The sequence below is a fragment of the Odocoileus virginianus genome, chromosome 13 (genome assembly GCF_023699985.2).
Source record: "Odocoileus virginianus isolate 20LAN1187 ecotype Illinois chromosome 13, Ovbor_1.2, whole genome shotgun sequence".
NCBI lineage: Eukaryota > Metazoa > Chordata > Mammalia > Artiodactyla > Cervidae > Odocoileus > Odocoileus virginianus.
The window spans coordinates 11,360,934-11,376,471 of record NC_069686.1 but is presented as its reverse complement, the minus strand read 5'-3'; the positions used below and the strand labels follow the sequence as shown (position 1 = coordinate 11,376,471).

The following is a 15,538-nucleotide window of genomic DNA, read 5'->3' as shown; positions in this document are numbered from 1 at the left end:
AGGCCCTTCCATGAGTAGCCCATTTCCAATTATGTAAAGTTCTTTTAGTCAGTTCACAACTGTAAAAAGTTCCTTTAAAATCTTTGAGTTCATTTATAACTCTGAGGGGTTAAGTTTAAGTCTACAAAGAGTTTAAGTCTACAAAGACCTTAAAAAATCAATATCTTTTATTATTGGACACATTTCTAGATTCACTTAATAGTGTTACTCTCTCAAAAAACTTTACTCTGTTGCCCTTCAACTCCCCTTTACTGGGGTAAGAAAATATAAAAATGTCTGTTAATAAATAAGTTTAAGAATTCCTTGACCGAAAAAGTCCATTGCAAAAACCAAACATAAAATGAATAGAGGGGAATAATAAACTCAGTATTTTAGACCCATTTCTTGATTTTTGTCTAAACACAGTGTGACCAAGAAGCTTACACTTATTTTTATGCATATATTATATATATATATATTTTTTTTTACACACACACATATATACTTAAAGGTATATATTTAACAACATGGAATGGTAACATATCAAATGCTTCGATTCCGTGCAAACACATAACCTTTCTTGTGAAGGAAATATATTCATATTATAAAAACAAATCATGGAGAGTAACATGCAACAGTGGGGGGAAGAGAACGGGGTAGGGACAGAGGGCCAGGAGGAACACAAAGAATGTAAAGAACAAGAAGTGTCATTGACCTGATTTGTCAGAGTTGTTGCCTGTGATTGGAGTGATGGAGCAGCTGGGATTAGCCTTTGCGCTGTCCTTGGAAGAAACCATTTTGGGTTTATTTTTCGTTGCCTCTAGTGCTTTGACCTTCTTGGCATGTTTACTTCCTTTGTAGTGGGCCTCGGCCTGGCTCTACAAAGGAGAACAAATCAGGCTCATTGTTTTGCTACTTACAAACACCACAATGGATGATCATGCAGGAAAAAATACATTCAGTCATAGGCACCACAGACATTTAGAGCTCAGCACTCAACTACGTTTTTGGCATTTAATGAGTAGTAGACCAGTATCTAAGAGATTTTTGCATACTGAGACCTTCTATACAACAAAGAGGACCTGTGTTTTTCAAAACTAGACATTATGCAAGTGGACAAAAGGGTTAGGGCAAAACTGGGATGAAGGTGAACTTTGTCATTAATGTCTTCCCACCACTGCCCATCGGGGTTACTTGTCAAATGTTTGACCTGCAACAAGCACCTTGAGTGTCCTACCCGGGTAAGACCTTACACAACCACTCCATTTAGTTTCCTTTTAGCTACAAATCTGTCTTCCCTGCACCTATATTCCTCTTGGCTCTGCTCTGAGGGCAAGTGATGTGACAAAGCAACCAGCTAGTGAGTGGAAAAGGCACTCCATTGTGGAGTCATCTCTATGTGTTTAAAGTGTCATTCTGATGACTCCAATTCTAAGAATAGACAATATAAGCCGCAAAGAAAATAGGGACAATGCTTGTTTCTGATCTCAGATGTGATTCTGAAGTCAAAGCAGTGAGTATTACATTCACTTATACACAAAGCATAGGTGAAACTGTGACTTCAATACTAGATCAAAAAAAAAAAAAAAGAAGAGTTATCAAGGCAAGTGAATATTAAAAATTTTCAAAAGACAAAAACAAGTTATGGAAAAACAAGAAAACATTTAGTCAGTCTGCAGAGTTTTGGAAACTTTTCCTCTACCTAAAGAAGAAGGATTTTACCTTTTTGGCATCTAGTATAATGTACATATTAACTGAAGAATTAAGTATATTTGCTCCAATTCCATTTAAAACAGACCCCCAAAATATAAACAAACTAAAACATATTATTATAGGTAAAAAAACAAACCAAAACATATATGGTATATTAGTTAGAAAGTAAAGATGCTGATAAGCCTGTTATATAAAATAAGTGAAAGTTTCTGTTAGACGATTTCTAAAATAATAACTTTTTTAACTTTAGTTTTCCTTATATACACTTGTGTGTGTTTGAAGATGGTAATACTAATGCTTTCATCCATTTTCCTCAACAAGCAGAATACAGGCAGTGTGTGTGTGTGTGTGTGTGTGTGTGTGTATGTGTGTAGATAGGTAGGTAGACGTGGCAGTGGACAGAGGAGTCAGGTTTTACTTCTACATTTCAACTAAATATATGTGATTTTCCTAGCACATAACCTGGATCCCCCAAGGTCAACAGATTTGAACTGACTATACTTAGTCCCTAACTTTCTGAATATTTTTTCATAAATATTGTTTTAAACTATCATTGACTTATCATTGTTCTAGTTGGTTTGCTCGAGGACTTATGCTGTTCTCTGTCAAGTTGAAAAAAATCCAATCCTAAGGGAGGAAAAAATGTAATATTAAGTTTTATTAACATCTGAGAATGGTTAAATCCAGCAAATATTGTTGGGTAGACATAAATTAAGAAAATATACAAATAAAACTTTAAAACTTGATAACATGAAGAAATAACAACAATGACCAATATTATTGAGCCTCTGCCAAGAACAGTTCTAAATGTATTATGTGTATTTGCTCATATAATTATCATAATACCCTGTAAGGTAGGTACAATTATTGGTCAACATGTTACAAATAGAACACTGGGCATGAGAAGTTAAATACTTTGTCAAAAGTCACACAGGTAGGTGTAGAAGCCACTTTGTGGATCTGAAATGCTTCCATATGTACCCCTATTTTACTATACGTTATTGTTGTTGCTTTAGTCACTAAGTCTTGTCCAACTCTTTTGCCCACCAGGCTCCTCTGCCATGGGATTTGCCAGGCAAGAATACTGGAATGGGTTGCCATTTTCTTCTCCAGGGGATCTTCCTGACCCAGGGATTGAACTCATGTCTCCTGGTTGGCAGGCAGATTCTTTAACGGTGAGCCACCAAGGGAGCCCATTTAACTATGTATCCTTACTTTAAACACACACATACACTAAATTAACAATATAATTTTATTAGAAGTAAAAAATTGCATATAAAGCACACGGCTTTTAATGACTAAGTGAAGGATTATACTTTAGTAGAAGTTTCTATCAGTGGGGAATATCTTAATTCATGGAAATAAATTTATTGGATTGAAAAAGTTTGTTTGGACTTTTATGTATGATGTTATGGAAAAACCCAAACAAACTTTTTGGTCAAACCAACACTGACATAGTACGTTAGGCCTGAACCTTCTGTTGAGTAGCTAAGAAAGGCCTGCTTCTTTGGTATATAACAATTTCTACAAGACATCAGGAGACCGCCTAGTAATTCATTTTTCCAAGTATACTAAATAGTGAGATGTTATTTTCGTGTCCTTTGGCTAAAGAAACATCAAGTTCTCTAAATAAAACCTCCGAGCACAAGATAAGTGGAGTGTCACTTCCTCATTATTATTTCCTGGCGTCCTTGCAGAAAGCTAAAAGCATCAATTAGCACTTGGGGTAAATAGCCAGCTAAGTGATACCTCACTGGATGCCAAGATGGAAGGAGCTCTCTTGAGCCGTGATTCACTGTCTTTTTGAGTTCTGGGGCCTTGAGAAAAGCGAAACAAGCCTTCTTAGCCTCTACTCACTGCTGTTTGGGAAAGATCCGGAGTTAAGACAGTGGCAGACACCACTCACTCATGCCTGGCATCTTTCCAATTCCCTGTGGTATTCTTGGTAGTAGCACTTTGCTGTCCTTAGTACTGTATCTGAGGTGTCAACAGCTTCTAAATCCGGGCAAATCTTCAAGTGAAACTGAGACACTGTTAAACAGTAACACGATTAACCTGACTTCATTATCTGGGAATCTCCTTAATTGAGGAATGAAAGCAATAAGGACAAGAGCCAGAGAACCTATGAATGAGGCAAGATTAAGCCTGATCAGCGATGGTTCTTGTATCATTTCTGAGAGACTTGGCTAACCAAATGGACTTCTTTTATACCTCAGCAACTAATCAGCAGACACCTATTTATCTAGCACTAATGGTCTGCTTTCTGATTCCCTTCCAAAAGAACTTCTATACACCCTAAGCTGGCAGTAATCAAATAAACCCCTTGCCAAGAATTTTCAAAATTAGAGAGTTACCCAAAGCAACATACTGACTTTCACGCAGGAATTCATTGATATCTAGGCTCTCATAGAGGTCACTCCAGTAGCTACCTGACCACCCAATGGTTAGAGGAATGACTTGGACGGGAGATGACATCCTGGGATTTTTTTCCTTCCATTCATCTCCATCTGTATTACTAAAGCCCCTCACTTTCTGAAATCCTCCACTTCTCTTAGGACCCTACTGGTCCAAATAAAAAAGATAAATAATGAGATAATGCATTACTTTACAAACAAAAAATGCAATAATGAGAAATTCGATAATTCACTGAGCTCCTGTATCTGTTTTTTACCTTATTTCTATTTTGGACTTCAGAGAGGTAGACAGGATCTTGAAAGAAGACACTGAACTATGTATTCTTCGTGCAGAAAGAACAGCCCAAACACAAACTGGCAAGTGGCTGGCGTAGAGTAAAGTCACCACTGGAGGAAGTCCTCAACTACTTATTTACTAAGAGACCCAATTGTTTTGCATCTTAAAAATGTAATTGGAACTGTTCCCTTAATTACAGAAAGTGTATCATTATAACTGTTGGCATCTGATTTTTCTGAGACCTTAGATTTCAATGTGTTAAGCAGTGTTAGATGGGAAGTAGCAGAGGCCAGTTACTTTTCAGAAAAAAAGTATATATTTTATATACTAAAATGCCAGATAAAACAGATGTCAAACAAACTACCATGAAGCAACCTAAACTAACAAGGGGAAAAAATCTGATTACTCCACAGGGAATTTCTTAGCACCTGCCATATGCTAGACACTGTGAAAGATTAAAAACAAAGACCCCTTGCTCACAAGAATGGTAGTTGGAAGAAAAGACGGATGTATAAATAACTATAACCCAAACAGAGAGTGAAACTATAAAATGGAAGATAAACTGGAATAAAGAAGAATGGGAGTCAGAGGAGAGGTAAATCTCTTCGGATTGGAGGAGGACTGAGGAAGCTTCATGAAAAGGAATATCAGAGCTGTGCCCTACTTCTAGGGCGGGGATCTGAAGAAGGCAGTGGCATTTCAGGGAGAGGGACCAGCATGTGCTGGGGAAGTGAAGTCCTGTGAATTGTGCAGTGCTTCCTGGGCATAGCTGCTTTTCAGTATCACTAGAACACAGACATATAAAAGGAACAATAGGGAAAGACTGCCGCATCCGACATTATTATCCAGTGTAAAACAGAAAATACAGCATAGTATTCCACAAGTAAAAAACAATGTTCTACTTGCAGGCATCTTTTATATAGATGGCTATAAGAAAGTTGTTGCTTTTACGTCACAGATTTTATCCTCTGCTGCAAACTATAATCCTATACTCAAAGCACAACTAAATTATTTACATAGAAGGTTTAATAATTTGAGAAAAAAGCATGACACTTAAAATACCATAGTTAGATATACTAGAGTTTACCGAGTAGTAGTTAAATAATTAACTTGAATCTTTAACATAAGGCAACATTCAACTCTAAAAATGCTTTTTTTTGCACATTTGTTGCATTGATGAGACCACATCCTCTCAGAGACAATGCTACAACATAAGAAACATCAAATAAACCCAAGAGAAAGGCTTACTTAATCCAAAGATAAGTCTTTCTGCTGATATTTGCAATTTTAGGGCCTGCAATATCAGTAATGATATACTACTGGCTTTGACATTCACTTTGTTTAGTCCTCACCTACTAGGATCTGTTGAAAACAAAGTCCAAACAAAATTATAACTGTTAGGAGATGCAATGACTTTGCTAATTCATAATTTATAGCTAAGTGAAACACTCCAGGTGGCTATAGCCTGTCCAAGGTTGCCATGCTGTACACTGTGTGTGCTGGTGGGGTTGGGGGGGCTACCAGTCACATAGACTTGATGTGAATAGGGTCCTCTGGATTCCTTTAGGGCCAGAACTCTGGCTATGGTGTTTCATATTTATTGGCTTTGCAGTATATATGTATAGAGGCCATCAACTTCAAATATTTCTATATTATTAAAGAGAAAAGTGGTTACTCCAGAAAGAAAAATAATGTACACTCTAAATTGCTGATTCCCTTTGGGCCTAATTCAGATTCTATCAAAATATCATGAAACAGAAGTAGAGTTGTTGGATTATAGCTGCTTTAAAATGCCACTATGTGAATATATGAGCATTACACATGTATGTGTTTATGTTTTCCAAACTTTTCCATATAGGCAAATTAAGCCATTTCTTAAAATGCTAAGATTTTTGGTGGGCTTCAAGGTAGTTTTTCAAATGCACTCTCTTAGTCAGCTAAGAGTACTGATGTTCAGGCTTCTGGTGCATAATTCACTGGTGGAATTACTTTACACATTGAAATATGGAGAAGCTATAAATGGACCTAACAACCACAACAGAATTTACATGGTGAATTAAAAAAATATTGCAGTTTGAGTTTAAAATTACCTAGAATATAGCAAAAAGTGGCTTTTTAAAGAAGGGGGGCTTTAATCTTTTAAATAAACTTATTTATGTACAATTCCAAGTGAACAAAAACTGGTCTCATCTTTCCAGTAAGTTTTATATTTCAACTATGTGAAGGTAGATTATTAAGTTTAGATGATTCCCAGCAATTCAAAGTTCTGCCCCTGATTATCAAACTATACTCTATATTTCCAGTTTAGAGTTGAATAGAATGAGCATAAAAGAGACAGTTATTGGAGACTGACTATATCAATTGTGATCTGAGCTCCAAATCCTTTCATTTGCTGAATTCTGCTCTCTCCTCCTGTTATTTCCTTTCTTTCATACTAGGCCAAAATTAAAAATAATCTCCTTTTGAAAACAAATTAATCATATATATGGGTCAGGGTGAAGTTCATCCCAGAAAATTAATTTCTTAATTCTATCATGAATACTGTAAATTATAGAGACTGTATTTTTTAAATTTATTTATTTATTTTAATTGGAGGCTAATTACTTTATAATATGTGGTGGTTTTGCCATACATTGACATGAATCCGCCATGGGTGTACATGTGTTCCCCATCCTGAACGCCCCTCCTACCTCCCTCCCCACTGGGTCATCCCAGTGCTCCAGCCCCTAGCACCCTGTCTCATGCATCCAACCTGGACTGGCGATCTATTTCACATATGATAATGTACATGTTTCAATGCTATTCTCTCAAATCATCCCACTCTCGCCTTCTCCCACAGAGTCCAAAAGTCTGTTCTTTACATCTGTGTCTCTTTCGCTGTCTCACATATAGGGTCATCGTTACCATTGTTCTAAATTCCATGAAGTGAAGTGAACTGAAGTCGCTCAGTCATGTCCGACTCTTAGCGACCCCATGGACTGCGGACTACCAGGCTCCTCCGTCCATGGGATTTTCCAGGCAAGAGTACTGGAGTGGGTTGCCATTTCCTTCTCCAGGGGATCTGCCCAACTCAGGGATTGAACCTGGGTCTCCCGCATTCCAAGAAGACATTTTAACCTCTGAGCAACCAGGGAAGCCCTCTAAATTCCATATATATGTGTTAATATGCTGTATTGGTGTATTTCTTTCTGACTTACTTCGCTCTGTATAACAGACTCCGGTTTCATCCACCTCATTAGAACTGATTCAAATGCATTCTTTTTAATAGCTGAGTAATATTCCATTGTGTATATGTACCACAGTTTTCTTATCCATTCATCTGCTGATGGATATCTAGGTTGCTTCCATGTCCTGGCTATTGTAAGCAGTGCTGCGGTGAACACTGGGGGTACACGTGTAGAGACTGTATTTTGAAAAAGATTTTTTTCCCTCCATCAACCTAATGGAAATAGGTTTTAAGTGAAAATGAAAGTGTTAGTTGCTCAGTCATGTCTGACTCTTTGCGACCCCAATGGACTATAGTCTGCCAGGCTCCTCTGTCCATGGGATTCTCCAGGCAATAATATTGGAGTGGGTTGCCGTTTCCTTCTCCAGGGATCTTCCCAACCCAGGGATCGAACCCAGGTATCCTGCACTGCAGGTGGATTCTTTACTGTCTGAGCCACCAGGAAGCCCTGGAAGTAGGTTTAGGTAATTTTTTTTCAATATAGATAATGGATAATAAAATGAGTCTTATTTAATGTCACGATTTCTTTAACACCATTACAATTTAGTTAAGAATTAAGCAAAAAGTATCTGAGATGCTTACCCTAAGAAAATAAGACTGCTTACCTCTCTGATTCATTTACGTTACAATTTTTGAAATGCTTATTTACTTTTGTGTTTTGGGCTGGGGGTCAATATTTGATAAGGTGTGTGCCAACTCCTAGTATGTGCACTAGGGTTTAACTGAGGCAAGATGGAAGTAAATGAACACAGGCAAAATATGCCTTTAACCTCTCTTCCAAATTGTAAGGGGAGTAAATCATGAACTTCACACAGAATACTGATGAAGCATATTCTCTAAGTTATTATACTCAAATGAGAAAATTGGCTCTCTGTATATCAACATAATCTTGAATATGTAATAATGGGAACATTTATAATTTATGAAAATACCTAATTGTCTCAAAGAATTTTGCATAGGGGATCCCATCTGTTAGAACTTCTAAATCTTGGAATTTTTATGAAATACATGGCTATCATCTTCTATCTTTATAATAGAGTATAAAACATTAAGGATTTACTAATAATTACTTAATATTCTTGAGTGTCTTATTTTATGATTTACCCCAAAGCACTCAAAATTATCCACTTCTCTCAGACTAATTTCAAATTCTCTATTAAACTGGCACATTTTAGTTAATAATTTTTTACTACCTTGAAACATAAAGAAGAGTTTACAGTGATTTGAGTTACATCCCAAGTTCCTAAAGGGTTTGAGAGTGCTGCTCTCTTTCAGGGGGGAAATGGATTGCCATTGTGTGCTTTCTAAGAGTGACTGTGGTTACTCAGTGATAGGTAATGCAATATAATTCAAATTTCTACACTAAAGCTGCGACTCTACAGCTAACTAATTCAAGTCTTCTGATGGTCCTTTAAATTAGGCTCCCGGGCTTCCACACATTAATTTTTAATCAGTCTAGAAGGTATTACATTTACTTCCATTTCCATATTAAAGAAATTTACATAAATGATGCAAAGTAAATCTAAAATTAGGATTTGCAATGTGTCTCCTTATGTTTGGTATATAATATCCTTAATGCAGACAAAAAAGGAAAAGTTTCAAAGTGCTATGCTCAGAAAATTGGCTGAAGAATGGCTTTAGTAATGTTTTATAATATGTTTAATATATTATTTATTTAGCATTAGTCATTGGAAAACCTCTTTTACAAAATAGGTTTTTGTAAAACTCCTACCCCAAAGCACTAAACCAATTTTTAAAGCCCAGTAGACATTTTATAATTTAAAATTAAGTAAACTATGTAAACATGAAGATTAATACCATACCCTTTTCAAAACATACAAATATAAGTAAGAGAAAATAATAAAACTGTACATCCTCAGTAGTCACTTAGCTAACCTGAGTCATGTTAAGGCTATTTTTACATTAAAGTATCAGATTGGGCTAGAAGTTTCCACTCCAGATTAAGCTGGTCAACCTTCCTCACATATAAGAAACTGGTTTGTCATAGGAAAGACTACAATAAAAATGCTCATACTTTTGATTCATTGATAAATACCAAAGTATTTCAATATCAATGAATGCTAAGTGGCCTTTCAATTTCAGATGCCATGCAATGTTGTTTTAAAAGTTCTGCTCACCAATAATAATCACAACAAAAGTCATTCATATATGATAAGATCAATGTGAACTGTGTCTTACTCATCTTTGAATCTTCTGAAGCACCTACTACACGGTATCGGTTCAGTTCAGTTCAGTCGCTCAGTCGTGTTCGACTCTTTCGACCCCATGAACTGCAGCACGCTAGGCCTCCCTGTCCATCACCAACTCCTGGAGTTTACCCAAACTCATGTCCATTAAGTTGGTGATGCCATCTAACCATCTCATCCTCTGTTTTCCCCTTCTCCTCCTGCCTTCAATTTTTCCCAGAATCAGGGTCTTTTCAAATGAGTTAGCTCTTCGCATCAGGTGGCCAAAATACTGGAGTTTCAGCTTCAACATCAGTCCTTCCAATGAACATCCAGGACTGATATCCATTAGGATGGACTGGTTGGATCTCCTTGCAGTCCAAAGGACTCTCAAGAGTCTCCTCCAACACCACAGTTCAAAAGCATCAATTCTTCTGCTCTCAGCCCTCTTTATAGTCTAACTCTCACATCCATGCATAACCACTGGAAAAACCATAGCATTGACTAGAAGGACCTTTGTGGACAAAGTAATGTCTCTGCTTTTTAATATGCTGTCTACATGATGTAGACTTAATAAAAAGTTTTGAATTGAATATAATATATATATTATATCAGAAAGGCTTTAAAAGGATGATCTTCTATTTTTTTCAACTCGTAGTTACAATATTTTGGAATATCTGCATCTTTAGACTTCAATCAGCCATGATTTCTACTGAATTTCATTTTTGTCCAATTAGCTATTACTTTAGCTTTTTAAAATTTAAATTGTATCTATTTTTTATCCAAATAATATAATCACACAGTTGAGAAGTATAAAAAAAAGAACCTACACAGTGAAAAGTCTACCTTTCAGACTTAGCAATTAATTACTATCACTTTGTGTATCCTGCCAGAGATAACTGACATGCCTATCAAGAAAATATATATGTATGTATTTTTCCTTCCTTCCATTTTTAGACAAATGCCTACACACCACATATGTTGTTTTGTGTTTTTTTTAATTTAGCAATAGATCTCAGAGATTTTTTAAAAAGTCATTAATTAGAAAGTTTTCTAATTTTTAAAATTAGTGTGTATATTTACCCCATTACATGAATGAACCATAATATATCTCAACTGATATATGACCTTCCCTTTCTTTGGGATTGGAATGAAAAGTGACCTTTTCCAGTCCTACGGCCACTGCTGAGTTTTCTAAATTTGATGGCATATTGAGTGCAGCACTTTCACAGCATCATCTTTGAGGATTTGAAATAGCTCAGCTGGAATTCTGTCACCTACACTAGCTTTGTTTGTAGAGATGCTTCCTAAGACCCACTTGACTTCACATTCCAGGATGTCTGTCTCTAAGTGAGTGATCACACCATCGTGGTTATCTGGGTTGTGAAGATCTTTTTTGTATAGTTCTGTGTATTCTTGCCACCTCTTCTTAATAACCCTGCTTCTGTCAGGTCCATACCATTTCTGTCCTTAACTGTGCCCATCTTTGCATGAAATATTCCCTTGGCATCACTAATTTTCTTGAAGAGATCTCTAGTCTATCCCAATCTATTGCTTTCCTCTATTTCTTTGCATTGACCACTGAGGAAGTCTTTCTTATCTCTCCTTGCTATTCTTTGGAACTCTGCATTCAGATGGGTATATCTTTCCTTTTCTCCTTTGCTTTTCACTTCTCTTCTTTCCACAGCTATTTGTAAGGCCTCCTCAGACAACCATTTTGCCTCTTTGCATTTCTTTATCTTGGGGATTGGTCTTGATCACTTCCTCCTGTGCAAAGTCAAGAACCTCTGTCCACAAAATTTTTCAGGCACTCTGTCTATCAGATCTAATCCCTTGAATCTACTTGTCACTTCCACTGTATAATCGTAGGGGATTTGACTTAGGTCATACAAGAATGGTCTAGTGGTTTTCCCCACTCTCTTCAATTTAAGTCTGAATTTGGCAATAAGGAGTTCATGATTTGAGCCATAGTCAGCTCCAGGTCTTCTTTTTGCTGACTGTATAGAGCTTCTCCATCTTTGGCTGCAGAGAATATAATCAATCTAATTTCAGTACTGACCATCTGGTAATGTCCACATGTAGAGTCTTCTCTTGTGTTGTTTGAAGAGGGTGTTTGCTATGACCAGTGCGTTCTCTTGGCAAAACTCTGTTAGGTTTTGTCATGCTTCATTTTGTACTCCAAGGCCAAATTTGCCTGTTACTCTGGGTATCTCTTGATTTCCTACTTTTGCATTCTGGTCCCCTATAATGAAAAGGACATCTCTTTTCGGTGTTAGTTCTAGAAGGTCTGTAGGTCTTCATAGAACCATTCAACTTCAGCTTCTTTGGCATTAGTGGTTGCGGAACAGACTTGGATTACTGTGATACTGAATGGCTTGCCTTCGAAATGAACAGAGATCATTCTGTCGTTTTTGAGATTACATACAAGTACTGCATTTCGGACTATTTTGTTGACTATGAGGGTTACTCTATTTCTTCTAAGGGATTCCTGCCCACAGTAGTAGATATAATGGTCATCTGAGTTAAATTTGCCCATGCCAGTTCATTTTAGTTCACTGATTGCTAAAAAAAGGCAATGCCAAAGAATGTTCAAACTACTGCACAATTGCATTCATCTCACATGCTAGCAAAGTAATGCTCAAAATTCTCCAAGCCAGGCTTCAACAGTACGTGAATCATGAACTTCCAGATGTTCAAGCTGGATTTAGAAAAGGCAGAGGAACCAGAGATCAAATTGCCAACATTGGTTGGATCATCAAAAAAGCAAGAGAGTTCCAAAAAAACATCTACTTCTGCTTTATTGACTACGCCAAGGCCTTTGATTGTGTAGATCACAACAAACTGTGGGAAGTGATAGGAATACCAGACCACCTTACCTGCCTCCTGAGAAATCTGTATGCGGGTCAAGAAGCAACAGTTAGAACTGGGCATAGAAGAACAGGGGTTCCAAATCGGGAAAGGAGGACGTCAAGGCTGTATATTGTCACCCTGCTTATTTAACTTATATGAAGAGTATATCATGTGAAATGCCAGGCTGGATGAAGCACAAGCTGGAATCAGATTGCCAGGAGAAATATCAATAACCTCAGATATGTAGATGACCCCACCCTTATGACAGAAAGTGAAGAGGAACTACAGAGCCTCTTGATGAAAGTGAAAGAAGAGAGTGAAAAAGCTGGCTTAAAACTCAACATTCAGAAAACTAAAATCATGGCATCTGGTCCTGTCACTTTATGGCAAATAGATGGGGACACAATGAAAACAGTGACAAACTTTATGTTTTTGGGTTCCAAAATCACTGCAGATGGTGACTGTAGCCATGAAATTAAAAGATGCTTGCTCCTTGGAAGAAAAATTATGATCAACCTAGACAGCATATTAAAAAGCAGAGACATTACTTTGCTGACAAAGGTCCCTCTAGTTAAAGCTATGGTTTTTTGGGTAGTCATGTATGGATGTGAGAGTTGGACTATAAAAAAAGCTGAGTGCTGAAGAATTGATGCTTTTGAACTGTGGTGTTGGAGAAGACTCTTGAGAGTCCCTTGGACTGCAAGGAGATCCAACCAGTCCATCCTAAAGGAAATCAGTCCGAATAATCATTGGAAGGACTGATGCTGAAGCTGAAACTATAATACTTTGGCCACCTGAAGTGAAGAACTGACTCACTGGAAAAGACCCCGATGCTGGGAAAGATTGAAGGCAGGAGAAGAAGGGGATGACAGAGGGCAAGATGGTTGGATGGCATCACCGACTCAATGGACTTGAGTTTAGCATGCTCTGGGAGTTGGTGTTAGACAGGGATGCCTGGTGTGCTGCCATCCATGGGGTCACAAAGAGTTGGACACGACTGAGCGGCTGAACTGAACTGAACTTACTTCAAATTCCTGACTGACTTCTGCCTATGGTGAGAAACTGTGGACTGAAGCAGGGGTTACCAGTTGGTATGATTTTTGGGATCTGGCTGCTTGATCCACCTCATTGTGGAATGAACAGATTCCTAACAGACTAATTCCACAATTATTGCAAAGACAATTCTTATATACAGTGGCTCACTCACTTGTCCATCAAGATTGCCCCAGGTCAGAACACAAAATTAGTGACTTATGGATCAGTCAATTTGATCAGTGCAGGTAACTAAATTGGATAAGTCATCCTTCAAAACAATGCTTGTTTGGCCTGAACTATAAAACCTAGATACCAGGTAAGTTCAAACACTGGATTCAAAAGAATTCCTGGGAAAATACTAACCAAGTCACAGAAATATCATTTGCTTTTTAAAAAAGGGAATGGGATTAGGTATTACTAGATAATTGTAATTTCAGAAAAATCTCAACAATGTGGAATAATCTGGGTAAACGGCATAATGAATGGTAAAAAAAAAAAAATTGAAAGTTGAACATTTTGGAATAAATGCTGTTAGCTACCAGAGAGTCTTAGGTGATGTGTTAAAATATATAAGAATTATTTAAAATTATATCATTGCTTGCATTTTAATCAGTGCCCTTAAAGTGCTTATCTAATCATGAAAGAATTGGTTCTGTTGGTATTCTAAATCTCTATGCTTCATCCTTCTTTGTAATACTCATTTGCATTATCTTTGAAGAACAAATTTGGACCAAACAAAAGTACAATTTAGCCCATACCTGAATTATCACAAATCCCTAATTAGTGTTGTCCAAATTAATAAGAATTTACTGCATTTATAAAAATGGAAATTTATGCAAAAAAACAATTATTCAATGTTTAGATCTTCATAAAACTAGCTTGAAGAGAATGCCTTTCAGATATTCAAATTTTGTATTTTTTAATCTATATCTGCACATTCAGTAATTCTTTTTGGCATTTTACAAATATAGACATCCATCATTTCCCCAACATTTACAGATGTTAGTGAATACCCCTTTCTATAACCATCTGTGTAAATGTATAAATTAGATCTTTAAAAGAGATTGTTGGTATTTTTAGTTTAAAAGTGCATGTAGGGTATTTTGTTGGCTTACATGATTTAATTTACAAAACTAATGAATAACCTAAGTACCCTTTAATAAATCTATTCTTTCCCATTCCTCTCAAATGGTATAAGAAAAAGCCAAAAATTCATGACATGAACAAATAAATCATCACAAAAAAGGATTCGACAGGTGTCTCACAAATAATATAGAATGTTATTTCTTTCCTGAGCAAAAACCAGGTCACCTCAAGCTCACAGGTGAGAGATAATGAAAGCTACATTTCAAAGAATATGCAGTGGGCACCGTTAAAGATAAAAAAGGAAACTATTTGGAGATTACAAGTATAAATCAGCACAACTTTATCTCCATGCTAAGTTTAACTAGAGTCTGTGCTTCCCAGGTGGCGCTAGCGGTAAAGAACCTGCCTGCCAATGCAGGAGACATAAAAGACACTGGTTTGATCCCTGGGTTGGGCGTGGCAACCCACTCCATATTCTTGCCTGAAGAATCCCATGGACAGAGGAGCCTGATGGCTATGGTTCCTAGGGTGCAAAAAGTCAGACATAACTGAAGCAACTTAGCACACATGCATACATGGTATACTGGAGGGGAGAAGGAGATGTCCACTTCAGCACAGGAAATAAGGAGCTGCATTGTGTGCAGATAATTTGAAAACAGTAATAAAACTAACTGAAAACAGGTCTGCTTTTGATATCATTACAGGTGGTAATTCTAAACAGTAATAAAATACTCCACCCTGAAAAAAAGTGTTGGTTTTAAACAACTGTTGT

General features: G+C 36.9%; 1 protein-coding gene across 7 annotated transcripts in view; it reads right to left on the bottom strand.

Moving 5' to 3' along the window:
* Positions 1-15,538, bottom strand: part of ZNF385B (zinc finger protein 385B) — a 335,826-nt gene that overhangs the window by 39,793 nt on the left and 280,495 nt on the right. For all 7 annotated transcript variants that reach the window (XM_070475937.1, XM_070475935.1, XM_070475936.1 and 4 more), the window contains one exon: positions 695-857. In XM_070475937.1, coding sequence (XP_070332038.1) covers positions 695-857 — 163 coding nt within the window. The remainder of the gene's footprint in view (positions 1-694; positions 858-15,538) is intronic.